We start from the raw sequence: 16,481 nt of genomic DNA, 5'->3' as shown, positions 1-16,481 counted from the left end.
CTTTTCATCTGGCACCCAGAGCTGGTTGACATTTTCTTGTTAAAATAAAAATGTCTCAAAGACTATTGGATGGATTGTTAAAAAAACTGCAAAACTAATGACAACTAAGTTGTCGAAAATGGTAAACATTACTTGCTGTTTCTCAAGGTTCTTAGCCCTCAGTCAGCATTATTGAGAGGGGTTGTCATGTTATGTTGTTATTTTCATTTTTGAAACTTCATCAGCTTTCTTTAGGCTCAATCCTTAGTCTCAAGTCTCAAACTACAACAGAGATGAACAGCAATCTAATGTTGCTTTCAGCACACTCCACAATGAATGGATACATCAACAGTACTACATACTACGTACTTCTCGACTCATTGCATCCTCGTTTGCACACACACACACACACACACACACACACACACACACACACACACACACACACACACACACACACACACACACACACACACACACACCTTCTCTCTCTCTCTCTCTGTAGTCCACTTCATATAGAGTGGACACACTTGAGCTGTTTTGTGTAATAAGAACCAAATCCTTTATCATTGAGAAGTGATGAGAGAAGGATCCACTTGATCTCAGAGGGCTCACACCATTAGCATGGCAAGCTGCAAATGTGCAATATATTGTGATATGGTCAAATGTGTTCTGGCCAAACTATTGTATTGGTATGCTACATTTAAATATGTCTTTATATTTATTTGGTGCAGTAAGTAAAGTAAGTAACTTAGCCAACAACCCACATTGGTCTACACCATATGGTGAATACAGGTTGATGATGACAGTGATAACAATCAAACATTGTGATTTAGTAGATTTCCTTGTATATCAAAATGTATTGTAATACAATTGTCATTGTATAGGAAAGACCACGTCTGGAGGTGTTCTGAAAATGTGATCTGTCCTTACCTAGGCGTACATTCTCGAGCCAAACATCCATCCAGTAAACAGGTCATCTAACTCCAAAAGACAAGACATCAACACCTCTGATGGTAGGCAAGATAGCCAGTCAGGCTGACTCCTATGCACTCAAATCTGGAGTGGAAGTCGCCACAATCTTTGATGATGATGTTTTTTGATTTTTTTCAGTGCCTTTAACACAATTCAGCCTACATTGCTTTCTGAGAGGTCCCTGATTATGTCTTTTCCTCTAAAGACATAATCATACGACTTGGCAGTTAGGGGGTGTGTCATAGCTGGACAGGAGACAGAGTACAGGGAACTGGTGGACAGATGTGTAGCCTGATGTGGGAACAACTACCTCCTCTTAAACCAATGCTAGGGAGATGGTAGTGAACTGTTCACCTGGACAACATACTGGAATGGAGATGTAACATGGAGGCAACCTATAAGAAGTGACAGAGCGGCCTCAACTTCATGGGGAAACTTAGATCCTTCAATATATTCACGATTCAAGATTTAAAATATCTTTGACCAGAAAATGAATAGCGCCGAGATTCCTTACCGACCCATTGGCACATGGCACTCGACATGTGCTGCCCCCTAGAGGTTGATGCCGCTCACTACATGTCATTGCCGTTCAGTCAAACTGTCACACCCGGTCGTTACTGCCCGTCTAAAATAACCTAGCGCCAGACTGAGTTTTTTCAATATAAAGCCCTTTTTCGACTGTAGGACCTAAGACCGGAAAACGCGGATAGTGGCTAGGCTACCACTAGCTATGCTATGTGTAGATCAATCAATCAATCAAACTGTATTTGTATAGCACTGTTAATGCACAGTGAAGGCAACACAAAGTGTTTTACAGTGTAAAAAAGAAGAAAAAAACCAATACCATATGTGGAGTTGCTCTTTTTAGATACAAACAGCCATGGAGTAAATGAAAAAATGTGCCAAATACATTTTCATGCATTAGGGTCATTTCAGAACATATGAATGGATGTACAACAAACTTAACAAACAAACAGCAAAGCAAACCATCAAAACCCTCAATGAGGATTTTGAGTTTTAGAAATGTGGGTTCAGTGGGCTGTAGCCGGGGGTAAAAAGTGTGGAAACATTCAAGGAAAGAAAGTGAACTCACCCCGAACACTTGCTGAGTTTGAGTGTGGTTTGTATGTGTGTGTGTGTGTATGTATGTGACAGAGTTTACTCCTATGGGATACTTTAACCTCAACCATTCGAGAGAGAGCCAGAGAGAGAGAGATAGAGAGAGAAGCAGCCATATGTAGGAAAAGAAAGGGAGAGTGAGCGAGAAACATGGAGAGAGAAAGGGATGCAGACGGTGAGTGTTGGCTAAACGCTCCGCTGTATAATGAGAACCACATTTAGAAGGCTTAAATATGCTTTACGTGGCAGAGCACTGCCCCCCTCCACACACACACACACACACACACACACACACACACACACACACACACACACACACACACACACACACACTCTCTCTCTCTCTCTCTCCTCTACTCAAAACGCCTCTCTGTATGCTTCCGTATGCTTTAATCTAGTCAGAAGAAATGTGCAGATTCTAATTACATTTGTTTCTTGCGCTCTTAATGCCTTTCCCCTCCTAAAATGATTTTGCACTGCATTTGTTTAGCCTTCTCTGTGAAAGCCATGACTCAGTGGAACACTTTACCAGATGACATATAGAGCTGCAGGTCTATCTGTAATTTCAATGGGGAAAAAATACAATTTAGTACCTGCAACGTCACCTAAAATATGTCCACTTGCACTACATGACAAGACCAGAGCAGATAGACGATCAGCTACATTGTGAACAAACCAACCGTTATCTGACCTGAATTGTTGGTGAGGATTGCACTCTTTGAAAGTATTTTTTTTTCTGTAATTCGTTTTTCTCTGTTCTGTTGTTAATACCTCAGAAATGTCTGAACAAAAACCGAACCCATTGACCTGCTCATAGACTCACCTTTTTTGTGTTAAGCCGTTACATAGCTCAGAAACAACTAGTGCTTATGTGGAACAATGTTAGACTGTTATTATGTTATTATATGACACCAGCTGTATTGTTACACATTATCCTTTAACTTCTGCAACAGAACCAGGCTGTTCCGGTTTCACTCCAGCCATGGATATGCTTAAGATTATTTTTGGGGTATTTTCTTTTTTTCTAGCCCATCTTTTTCAATGGTGTATTGCCAGGACGGCAGCCCCCCCATGGCCAATATAAACAGGGGGGGGGGGGGGTGATTACAGTTATGTAACTCTCTCAACACACAGAACGTTTGAGTATGGTAATAACAGACTCAAATCTAATTTTTAATTCACAGCACAGAACAAAGAACCAAACGACAGCATATCCGTTTAATATTGGACATGTTTCCTCACGGGAAAAAGGAAATTAGTAATATTTTCCCCTCTCTTCCTCCCACTGCTGAGCAAACACTGGAATCTTTCTTTTAAGCTTGCAAGATCTCTTGGTTTCATTTCCAAACCTCTCTCTCTGTCTGTTTGTGTCTCTCTCTCTTTCTCCCTCTCTCTCTCTCTCTCTCTCTCTCTCTCTCTCTAATGTGTAGTAAATGTATAGTCTCTCCCTAGCTTCTACCATAGATGAGGTTGAAAGAAAGAAAGCTTGCACACACAGACACAAACACAGCCCGTAGCCCTGCAAGCCCCACATGTACTGCATACACACAGCCAGCCACACACACTCGCATTCATAAGCACACACAACCCACAAAAAAAGAGCATACAGCATGCTGCCTTCTGCAGTCACTGCATATATAGTGTGGAGCGAGAGAGCGAGTGTGGGAACAACAACGAAAGACAGAGAGAGAGAGAGACAAAGAGAGAGAGAGACAGACAGAGAGGGAGAGGGAGAGAAAGAGATGGAGGAAAAATTGTATTTTCAGAAGTACCTGCTCTACCATCTTGCCTCAGCCTTCCTCCATGTACATCCAGCTGCGCTATAAAGCCCGGTCCGCCAGTGTCTGCCTACAGCTAGCATCAATTATGGATGGCTTGTGTGTGTGTGTGTGTGTGTGTGTGTGTGTGTGTGTGTGTGTGTGTGTGTGTGTGTGTGTGTGTGTGTGTGTGTGTGTGTGTGTGTGTGTGTGTGTGTGTGTGTGTGTTGTTGCAGTGGGAGAATGAGCAGGAGGAGGAGGAGGTTCCACTCACTGTGACTGAAAGAGCAGCAGCATTCCCTAAAAATGTTTTAACCACTCTCTTCTCTGTCCTCTTTTACAATCCTCCTCTCCTTTGTCTTTTCCCATGTTATATATTTTTTAGTTTTTTTCCTGGTTGGGTCCTTTAGTTCCAATGAAAGGAAAGCTTAAAGCAATAGTGTGAAACTTATGTCACCCCCATGAGGAATTCTGAGTAATTACAACAACACTGTCCGCGCATCTACTAAGATGATAAAAAGTAAGACTTTGGTTATGGTCAGTTACATAATTTTTTGGAATTTATACCATCTGCCAGGTTTTTCTCATAGCCTTAGAATCAACAACTGAAACATTTTGTGGGCACTTTTCGGGGTTAGCCACCCTGTGCGCCAATGTCACCGGATGACACCAGTGTGTAAACACTGCCATACTGAGATACACAGAGTGTTGAGGAGCTGTTAGGCTTAATAGACTTTGTGTCAACTCATTCGGCAACGGCTTGAACGTAACTGACATTCATTTATATGAAAAGGTTACGCACTATAGCTTTAATCTTAGAACCAATCAATAAAAGATAAATTCACTTGACTCTCATCATCAAATTAACTCAAACTTTAAATTTTTTTTGCTTAGTTTTTCAACCCTACTGATGAAAAATGACCCTGTCTAATGTAGTGCCAGGTTCTCTCTTTGTGGAATACTGGCTCCGTCTCAGTCAACATTCTGTACATCACAGGGCAACGAAAGAAAGAGTGACACGATGAAATTGTACGTGAACTATGAAATTGATATCATTTCAAGTTTGCATATTAATAATTTATTCTGTTGTTATTCAGTGTTTGAGCCTGGAATAGAGGATTTTTACATCCTGTACCAGAAAAATGTCAATCCATATAAATAAATACACAAGGCAGTGTATCACCTACAGTTTGCCACCCAGCCATGGCCTTTAAAGTGTATGATGGGCCAGATACACACAGTGACACAAAGTGTGTTAGGAAGGACAAGCTTGGATGGCAGGATGTGGAAGGGCTAGTTCCGGCTGGACGTGTGTGTGTGTGTGTGTGTGTGTGTGTGTGTGTGTGTGTGTGTGTGTGTGTGTGTGTGTGTGTGTGTGTGTGTGTGTGTGTGTGTGTGTGTGTGTGTGTGTGTTAGTATTTGTTGACAGATGGTTTGGGGGCAATGTGACACATGGTGTGACCGGACCAACAGCACTCAGGAAGGATACACACACAGTATACACAAACACATAAACAAAGACACACACACCCACAGCAAATGTATTTATTTGTGATTGTTGCTGTGTGTTTTATTTACCTTGAACTTTTGGTCCATCTTTAAAAACTATTTTCTAGTGGTGATATCCTTCAAATAATTGCCTATTTTTTTTGAAGTACAGTGATAGTATATATTTTGGTTTGCCCCTTTAGAGTCAATTATAAAATCCAAGTCAGGAGTGGGTTTGTTTATGCTTGCCTTTTTCTTTTTTAAAGAACAGGGCCGTATTCACAAAACATTTTATCTTAGCGCTAAGAGTACTCCTAAGGAGCACTAAAAGTTCTTAGTAAGGAATAATTTCTTAAAACCTATTCACAAAGCTGATAAGACCAACTTTTACTAAGGAATGGGAGGGACTCCTAAGCTAAGACTAGAGGGCGGTGTTGACTCTGTTGCTATGGATGATGTTATGTTCATACCTTCTATGACCACAGTGATTGGCTGAGAGGGAATGAGAGCTAAGAGTGAATTTATGATGGAAACACTGTGGAAGATATCCATATCGTGTCGCTGTATTAAAGTAAAGAGTTTTTATATACAATTAATGACAAATGTCTGATTTAACATGAAACCAAGATACTGCAGGGTTTCCCACATATTCGTTCACAATTAACCTACAATAGCGCCAAACCAGGTCTATTCATTTTAAATTTTTACAATGATTTGAATCAGAAAAAATATCCTCATTGAACAGCTGCACGCCATGAACTCTCACTGAATTTCTCTCAACGGCGGACTATGCAGCAATAGTCAGACAACGACAAACCAGGAAATTCACAATTTAGAAACAACAGCCAGCGAAATCATGAAGTGCATGCGGAAGGAAAAAGGCTAGACGCGCAACTATACAGTAGCGGACCTGTGGAATGGAGGAGATGGTCCGAAGCGCCACATATAGGCCTACTCTAGTAACAAATTAAACCCAAACGTGACACCAACAGTAACTTTCAGTGCATCGTAAACCCAAAGCAACTGCAGGAAAAGGAACTTAATAATTTTTTTTTTATATATAAATATAATAAATATAAATGTGTCTATACTTTCTAAATATAGCTTTACTAAGATCATTAAACCCTTACAGCTATTAAAGAGATCCTATTATACTACTTTTCTGGTCTTAATTTCTTGTTAAAAACTGCTATAGAGCAACCTGACACGAATCACATCACAAAAAACTATGTAGATTTTCGGGACACTCTTCCTCTTACCCTAGCGACCACAGCAGTCTCTCTCTATACACTGCTTTGAGCTTCTCCGCCCCTCCCCCCCACTGCTGCAAACCCCACTCCGTTGTGATTGGTTACCTTCCTTCCAGCAGCGGGAGATTTTCAGGAAGGTGGGGGCATGCTGCCGGAGCTTGCCTGAGCAGCATTACCATACATGGAAACATCCGGGTGCGTGACTCAAACTACCCGGAAATTTGAACAAGTTATTTCTCGCCCGGCTGCCATAGTGTTTAGTGCTCTGCATAGCCACCCCAGACGGTCAGCAGGGAATACGTCGAAATGCATGTACGTAATTATTTGATACGCTAGTATGGTTAAACATGACTATAAATCATTATAACAACGTTTATAGGTCATAAAAGTCAAAATGTATCATAGGCCTCTTTAAGGTACCTTTTGTAAAACTCATTAGCATTAAATCTCTCCAAAATGCCTTCAAATGGTTGTCTGTGATTTACTCTTAGCTTTTCATAGATTTAGGAGCTAGTTTTAGCGCTAAATTGCTTTGTGAATTACACTTATCTTAAAAAGTTAGGAGTCCTAAAATTAGGAGTGAAACGCCCCTTATTTTTGAGAGTTACTCCTAAATCAGCACGTTGGACCTACTCTTAGCCTTAAAATGTTTTGTGAATACGGCCCCTGACGAATATATAGGATAGGCACTAATACGCTTTCTCTTTCTCTCTCTGTCTCTATTTGTTGTTGAATGTATAATGATATTTTTTTTTAGATTGTTATTTTTAAGTGACAGAATAAAACTGCCACCAAAACTACGAAAGCTAACATTCGCAAGTCAATTTACATTTTCACAAAATTTGGAAGTTAAAAAAAAAAATATATATATATATAGCTATATATATATATATATATATATATATATGACCAGTCAAAATGTTTGGACAGGTATTCACATCAATATGACTCACTACATGTTCTTTCCTTGTTCCAGGTTAGAGATTAATTGACATTTATATGAAGTTCTCATCCATTAAAATACGCTTTGAAATATATGCTGCCACAGTGTTTTCTTTAGTTATTAATACAGTCAGGTTTTCTACTATAACTGCAGGCTATAATTAAACATTCATGAGTGCATTAAGGTGAGTTAGAGGAAGGATGTGTATTTTTCTTAAAGGCAGAGTCATCTGGAGAATGGTGTTGTCAAAATCACTTTTTGTCAAAATCTGTGAATATCTTCTCACAGTTCGCATGTAATGTGTGTGTGTATGTGTGCTGAAAAGAAAATCCAGTGTTACTGTAATACACAGCTTTGACTCTGTAAACTGCCAGTTTGCTAGCTACAGTGGGCCCACTTTGATACCCTTTGTTTACATACCTACATATAGTTTACCTAGGTTTACATACCTAGGTTGTAACACCAGATTTAAAAAAAAACCTTGACAGCTACTGTACATATTTTGCTTTGTACATTTATATATGGCTTTTTAACTGAAGAGGATTGGCTTCTGTAACTGTTATAGCCACTTATTCTTGGTGTTTAAAATGTTTTTCTTCTTCTCAACAAACCCACACATATTTTTGTGTTGTCAGGATCAATGTTTGCTCTTGGTAGTAACTGAGCGCTATATACAGTGGCGCGCGCACACACACACACACACAGTGAGCCGCAGAGAGCATGTGGCTGGGTAGTAAAGACCCATCTGGTAGCTGTTGTCATTGGGAGAGACATGTTAGTATCTCATGCACAAAACTGTGAACAACCCTGATGAATCACCTCATGTTAATTCCTTTTTGTTTCCATCTTTTATGGCCAGGCAATATGTTTATGGTTCAACATTACTATCAGTGAACGCATGTTAAGCACAGCAGTGTTACTGAAATAGGTTCTGCACTGCAGTATGGGCATACATACTAGAATTTAAAATCCCATTTTAAAAAGACACTACATCATTCAGAGATACTGTATATATAAGCCTTTAATTCCAATTAAAGAGCTTAGCGGCTTCGTTCAAATTTACTTTTAGACCCCTTTGGGATTTTTCTAAAAACACATAGTAACCACAGTGATCCACAAAATCCATTCTATGTCACCGAAAGACAAACAAAACGTGTAGTTTAAAAAAAAATTCATGTTATATGTTCCAGGAGTCTAATCTTAGCGTGGAAGGGCAGCTTTTAGAAATATTATCTTAAATCTACCAAACTCTACGCGCAACTGTTTTAAATAGCCTTTATTGAAAATAACTATATTGTACTTTCAGCCACGTCATTTTCACTGCGGTCATTCTACATCGCTGTCTAAATGTTTCAATGGTTTTGGCTCTTTATCAGCTTGTTGTGTATATCTGAATGAACAGAGGAATGAATTAACATGTTGTTTAAGCACGCTTATATGATGGAGAATTGTACTTTATTGGAAACATCATCATCTAACGCACTGCCCTTGGCGTGTAAAATAAAATACATTTATTCTGCCAGGCACATATTTAGTGTCAGCAAGTTTATGTGTGTAAAATTCCTTCACACGAGGAGCATAACCACTGTATATAACGGTGTGAGTCTATCCTACACAATTATAAATATACCTCTCCAGATCAACACCATCATAGCCTACACAGTTCAACTATCAGATACATGTGAGCATCCAAGGACATATAAAACATTTTCTTTGCAACGTTTCCAAGGCAACATGGAGATGAGCTTCCTCCAAATCATCATGGCCAACGCTTTAAACAGATCCAGAACCCAATTCCGAGTGTGTGTGTGTGTGTGTGTGTGTGTGTGTGTGTGTGTGTGTGTGTGTGTGTGTGCCTGCGTGGGAGAGAGAAAGAGAGAGCAAGCAGGAGAATAAAAATAGACAAATCCAAACACGACGAGAAAAGAGCCGAATACATTTCTGCAGAAATGTTAAGGTGGAAGATCGTTGAACCTAATAAACAATTTGGGGGTTTAATTGGGAATATTTTGTGAATCCTACACAAATGAATACAGCTGAATGTATTTATAAATGTGCTTTACGTGCTCATGACATTACAACATTTTAGGGATAAGAGAAAACAGAAAAACTTTCCGTACTACACTACAGGTCGTATGTAGAATCTGATTACCCTCTCCAGTCTTTTAGAATTAAATCAATTTGTTAAAGCTGCTTAAAGGTGACAGTTCAACATCATATCTGGAAAACAATAGAGCAGAAGAGAGTGTGTAAATACTACTACGGAAATATGAAATTACAGTACTCTTTGTGCATTTGTCACAAACCTTGCCTCCCACACACAAATGGATTTATTGGAAAACAAGACATAGCTAGCATATGACTTGACCGCAATTGGGTAGCCTCAGTAGTGTAAATGTTTATAACACTGTGTAGTAGTGATGTCATCGATGTAGCCGACTCTATGTAAAAAAAGAGATTGGTGAAAATAGTAAGCTCACACACACACACACACACACACACACACACACACACACACACACACACACACACACACACAATAAGTTTTCGTGTGACTGATCTATTTGAGGTCATTTATTTTATCTACCACATTCTCTAACCTGGGGCTTCATAATTCTTTGACCAAGTCGGCATGTCTGTCTGCTCCTTGGTCAGTAGAGCTAAAACATATTTCACAGACGTGCTTTGTAGTGTCCGTGGGCTCTCCCTGACTGTCAGCTATATTAATGAATGGGCCAGATCCACTAAGAATTAATCTGTCCCGTTTTAGCACCGTATACACAAAATAATTTGCACATTTCATATGCCAACGCTAACACGCCAACAGTGTTTGGCAGCTGGGCGCAGTTGGCCCTCATTTTTCAACTAATGTCTCCCCAGGCCGCACCATGTGAGTTTACACTTTTACGCACTGTAAATTTCCCCCAAAATATATCAATTCAATATCATCAAGTTCAAGAGCGTTGAAGTGAGGGAGAGAGAGAGAAAGAGAGAGAGAGAGAAATTGCGTTATGATTACTTCGTCAAATGTGGCGATAAATCGCAACACTATAACTGCCTGTGGAAATTAGCGCTGGCCTTTGAGGATAAGGTGGTATTTGCAACAAGGCTTAGGAAATTGGGCGATGTTGGGCTGAATATTTCCTAATTCACATATATGCAAAAGGGACAGGCTCACACAGAGTGCTGTCTGCTTGACAGTGCAGTGTAGGAGAAGTTTGCGTGCATTTTCTCTTTTGCGCATGCTTAGTAATTTGGACGTAATCCTTTTCTCTCAATCGCACAGTGGCCGCAAAAGCAGTGCAGTCCTTTTTTGTATTTGGCCCTGTGTACTGGTTTAAAAGCTGCATTAAAAATATTACATTTTGGATGTTTAATAACTATATAAATTGAAAAAGCACATAGTAAAATGATAGTTATTGCTGATTTGAAAAAAGAGACGCTACCAGAGGTTTAACAAAAGAAGGAAAACTCAGAATGCCCATATTAGCATCCAAACAATGTCTTCCTATCTATTCTAACATTGATTATTAAAGTTCATTAAAATGTGCAATTGTTCTTTGTAATGAACGCCTTTGGTTTTCCCCTACTGCCACCTTCAGGGTAAACTCCTGGTTCCTATGTCACATTAGTAATGTGTGCTGTAGTGAAATACAGTATGTAGTCTTTAGGGCAGTTGGCAAGGGTCTGGGCCATAAAACACTAAAGTTATTTTTGGATCACTTAAGGCACACACAGTTCTGACGGGTCCTCTGATTTACAAACACTCACACGAGAAAAAATGGCTTACGTGTGTGTGTGTACGCTACATAACTGTCAAATGTGATAAAGGGGATACTATGACAACAACCCTCCTCTGTGTGTGTGTGTGTGTGTGTGTGTGTGTGTGTGTGTGTGTGTGTGTGTGTGTGTGTGTGTGTGTGTGTGTGTTGGTGTGTGTGTGTGTTGGTGTATGTGTGTGTGTGTGTGTGTGTGTGTGTGTGTGTGTGTGTGTGTGTGTGTGTGTGTGTGTGTGTGTGTATGTGCGTGTGTGTGTGTGTGTGTGTGTGTGTGTGTGTGTGCGTGTGTGTGTGCATGTTTGTGTGTGTGTGTGTGAGATAGGGGGTTGTCTTACAGTACAATATGCAAATTCGACATCCGTAAATGTACTTAATTTCCGTTGCATTTGATGCAGGCATTAATTCTAATACTTGGCGTGTGGGCTTGTAATTGCATGATTAGCATGTTTCTCCCTTATAAACAATCCATACACTCACATGGCCATCTCAATTGGTTTATTTTTAAATTCTACTTTTGCCTTGACCTGCTGCATTGTCCACATGCACAGACAATGTACACATTCACACAAATAGGTGTTGATACATACGCCAGCGACCAAGAACATATATCACAACAAAGACCCACAAACACACACGTACACTCACACTCACGTGCACTTTGTGCTAAAATAAACACGTGCACAAAGAAAGCTGACATTCTGGCACACAGTCAGATAGCCACTGTGTAACCAGGGACTGCCTTGGTTCATTGGGAACTGCTTTGTCAACACACTGCAGCTTGGTCTGCGGCAGAAACGCACACAACATGCACACACACAAACACACGGACTTCATCTCCATGCTTCATTTCCATAATCTACAAAAACAGGCTTTTCCTCTCCACTGCGGCAGCTCTCCCATGCAAACGAGGGATATTCCAACCCAGTCTCACAGTGAAATGTAAAATAGCTACATTGGTCCACATATTCCTTCACCGGAAGACACAGTGTGTGTGTGTGTGTGTGTGTGTGTGTGTGTGTGTGTGTGTGTGTGTGTGTGTGTGTGTGTGTGTGTTGGGTGCTGTGGCTTTTGTACAGTATACCCTTTATGTCTTGATGTCTTGTTCACAACATCTACGTGAGTGTGTGTTTGTGTGTGTGTGTGTGTGTGTGTGTGTGTGTGTGTGTGTGTGTGTGTGTGTGTGTGTTCATCGAGTATTCTCTGGATCCGTCCCAATACACACACTTGATCAGTCTTTAGCAGTTAAGTGTGCATTTGTGTGGCGCCGAGATGTAGACAAGTGTATCCCATGTCTAAACTAAATCTGTTTCAAAAGGATTTCCCAAGTACTGGCAACACCGTAAAATGCTTTCTTCTTTATCTGTAACGGCATATAAGGTCCATCTGTCCGAACTGTGTGCGCTGAAAAAAAAAACTGGTGTTAATACACAGCCTAGGCTTTGTAAACTGGTATGTAAACAAAGAGAATGTCACTCTCAACCACAGAATCGGGACAGTACAGTATTATTAAAACAATGTGTGTTCATTTGATGCGTCTTTATTTGACGAAGAGCCAGATCTCCACACATTCTATTATTGCTAAATGATTTTACAGTGTTAGAAGTCCTTGTGAAACAGATGGGACCTATAGAAGAGAGGTGCACGTGTGAAATATGCCCACACACACACACACACACACACACACACACACACACACACACACACACACACAGTATCCACCAAACTTGATACACATCTCTCCTGTTTTGAATTCCTCCTATCCAGAGCTAAATGTATCCCACAATTCACCACAGTCCACTGCTTGACACCAGTCCAGTTGTTGGAGGTAATGGGCCTATACGCTGGATTTAGGACCAACATAAATCAACATGAGGACGATTAAGCTTATGACATGTTGGACTCAGCCTGAATACTATTGTTAATGTTCCAAACACTGCAAAACTAGAACTTTCTACAGATGGTCATTACCAATCGGTTCCTCTTGGTGGGACTGATTATATTGATGTATGATATTATTTAGGCGAGACACTGCAGGTGAAAAGTTAAAACATTGGACAAATAGGTATCATAATGAAACTTTGCAGATTGATAAAAAAAAAAATTGAAACAGATTTAGGATTCTGTTGTTTAGCTTCTTTAAAAAAATTATATAAATCCAAAAATACTATGCAAAAAAGATGCATTTTTAAGAAGAAAACTCAATACAATACTACAAAAAAAAACACAAAAACACATTTAAAATTAACTGATATTTCCAGATTCAAGATTTTTCTTTGCAGCTGTTTTGCCGAGGATATTTGCAATAAATGATTACCTATAAAATTGTAGCAAAGGTTAAAATACCTCCGTTGCGTAGCACCGTTTATCCCATCATCTTGTGGCCACTTGACAAACTACTACTTAGGTCTTGTACTTGTCTTAACCACTTGGCTATCGTGATTTTTTTCAATCAAATCTGTCAGAATGGTTGAAATCATAACACATACACACGTATATATTACCTCCTCGCCTCAATACACGAGTAGACATGAGAGGGATTTGTGTTGCAGCAGTAAGCCAGTGCAGTGTTCAGCTCCACACAGCCACAGCCCCAAAGTCACACGGGACCTGGATACGTTATGCAACCACTGAGATGAACAGAGCAGAGCTGCACCCTGTGTGCATGCTTAACACCCACGTAAAATAACAGGGTTCCCAAGCAGTGCAGGCAGGCTGTAAATAATGCATGACAGGCCAAGAACCAACACACACACGCAGCCTCCCTGTTTTATTTAAATGAGTCGTCTTGGAAACTAAAGCATATAATTTGTGATAGTGCTTTGAACAGACTGTGAGCATGTGTGTAGGATGTTTAAGCCGCGGCCTATCGTACAGGAAGACACAGGCAAATTATATTTTCTAGTCCTAAAATCTCCAACTATCCAAATGCAAAGATGTGACTTGTTTGCATTTAGAAATGCAGTCCAACATTTCACACAGAGTGGGCTCACCTGAGTAGTTTACCATGACATCATGGCAGGTGCCACAAAGTTCAATCATTCATAATGGTGTTCATGAGGTGTGTGCTTATGATCTTGGTTCTGTATTGTATTTGTAAATTCTGTTTTGAAAGTTTGAATATTTACAACCCAATTTATTCAGTAAAAAATAAATGTTCATGTTTCTACCTCTAAACTCTGTGTCACTAGCTAGTGCATCCCGTTCTATGTCTTCAACCTTATTATTACGAGACAAAAAAACAAGGTAAAATGACCTCATCAGTTATTTATGAATAGTTGAATATTTGATGCGTAAATCTCCATAAACCTTGGAATAGATGAGGTCATACTGGTGACTTTGACATAATAGAGTAAACATAAACCAGCAAATGTTTTAGAAATTATTTTTAGATTGATAACATTGTTTGTTGCTGCAAAGAAAAAGTCCAAAGTCAGTGACTGTGCTCGCATATATCTGCATGTCTTTGTGCCATGCAGTGTGTAGAATCATTTTGACTGCTGCACTGCAGCAATACTTGGCTTATACCTCTTAACAACACTGTTACATGTCTTCTGCTCACCGATTGTTCAACAATAATCCATACAACTAATACATAGTTTTGACATTTAAATAATGATTCTTAATTATGCAAACTCTTTCATTTGCATGTTGTAATGTTAATGCTACACAAACAATTCAGATGTTGAATTGTTTGATTATGATTTATTTTATGTCGACATGTATTTTATGAATACAGACATTGTTTTAAGAGCTGTTGATCTCAAATTCAAACAAAAGGATAACAACAATCCTAATCTCTTATTCTTCAGATATTGGTGTTTCAACATTTTGAACCACACAGACACCACCGCTTCTTATTTATAGAAACCATGATGTCATGCAGCTGTATTTATACTGTATCTTTATTGACAGAGGCAGATTAAAAAATATGATGGAATTTTTGTTTTTATTTTTTATTTCAGGGGTGACGGAGAAAGAGAAAGGGGGGATAAGGGAAGGGGTGAGTAGATGGAGGGATGAATAGAATGAAGGTGGAGGTTCAGAACAAAAATGTAACTGTTTGTATGATTGTATGTTGTATTTATGTTGTTTCAGCTTCAACTGATGGCAATTTTCTGTCATTATGTGAGAGACAAGAATGTTTTTTTTATATACTCCTTCTCCACCTTCCCGGCGCCAGCAAGCTTCTCCTTCTTGCTCCAAAATCCCTTCTTCCTATTGTTCTTCTCCACGGCTTTTTCTTCCTCCACCTTATCCTCCTTTTCTTGCTTTCTTTTCTTCTTTATTTCCTCTTTTTCCTTTCTTTTAATATATTTGTTTTCTTTTTGACTTAGTTTTTTCTCTACCACTCCTGTCTGTTCAGTCTTGGTCCTCCTAAGACGAGACCAGAAGCTCCTGTTTTCCAGACACACTATATACTCCTCAATTTTCCTCTTCTCTTCTCCCGCCTGTAGAACTTTCGTCACCAAGCCCTGAACCTCCTCCGCCATTTTTCTCTGTTCTTCTTCTTGGTTTTTTACTTGAGTCTCCAAGTCCTTTACATTTCTCTCAAGTTCTTTGTTCTGGAAATCCACCTTAGTCACTTCAGTGTCTATATTCCGATTCTCTTGCTCCAACTGTATCACCTTTGTTTGAAAGCCCTGGACTTTCTCCTCAGTTTTTATATTTTCTTCTTTGAGGTTTTTCACTTGAGTCAACAAACAACGATTGTTCTCATTGAGTTCTTTCAACTCCTTCTCCAGCTGGTTGGCGCTTTCCTTGTTGCTTTGTTCTATCTCCTCCAATTTCTTCTTCTGTTGTGTCAAAAGTTGTAGACTTGTTTCCAGGTGATGTATCTTCCCCGCCATTGTTTCCGTTTCTTCTTTTGAGGTTCTTACCTGAGTCTCCAAGCAGAGATTTTTCTCTGTGAGTTCTTTTAACTCCTTCTCCGCCCTCTCTGCTCTTTCCTCATTGCATCTTACGTTGTCCTCCAATTTATTTCTCTCTTCTTCTAGGCGCTGGACAGTTGTCTCCCAGGTGTCTACCTTGTTCTTCAGTTCTCTTTTCTGGAACTCCACCTTCATAACTAAGTTCCTATGTTCTTGCTCAAACTGGACAACCTTTTTTCCAAAGCTCTGTTCGTTCTCGACCATTTTTTCGTTTGCTTCTTTAAGGATTTTTACTACAGTCTCCAAACAACGATTTATCTCCA

At 39.6% G+C, this 16,481-nt stretch overlaps 1 protein-coding gene across 8 annotated transcripts in view; it reads right to left on the bottom strand.

Moving 5' to 3' along the window:
- Positions 1-3,948, bottom strand: part of rbfox1 (RNA binding fox-1 homolog 1) — a 37,539-nt gene extending 33,591 nt beyond the window's left edge. For 7 of the 8 annotated variants that reach the window (XM_080043770.1, XM_080043774.1, XM_080043771.1 and 4 more), the window contains exon 1: positions 3,846-3,948. In XM_080043770.1, coding sequence (XP_079899896.1) covers positions 3,846-3,857 — 12 coding nt within the window. In that variant the 5' untranslated portion in view covers positions 3,858-3,948. Of the gene's footprint in view, positions 1-2,047; positions 2,177-3,845 lie in introns of those variants that run through there. The other variant, XM_080043772.1, reaches the window with a different exon arrangement.
- Positions 3,949-16,481: the final 12,533 nt, after the last annotated feature.

The sequence above is a fragment of the Ammodytes marinus genome (genome assembly GCF_949987685.1).
Source record: "Ammodytes marinus genome assembly, chromosome: 16".
Lineage (NCBI taxonomy): Eukaryota > Metazoa > Chordata > Actinopteri > Uranoscopiformes > Ammodytidae > Ammodytes > Ammodytes marinus.
Note: the sequence above shows the minus strand (reverse complement) of the source record. Positions and strands in the feature narration are given on the sequence as shown.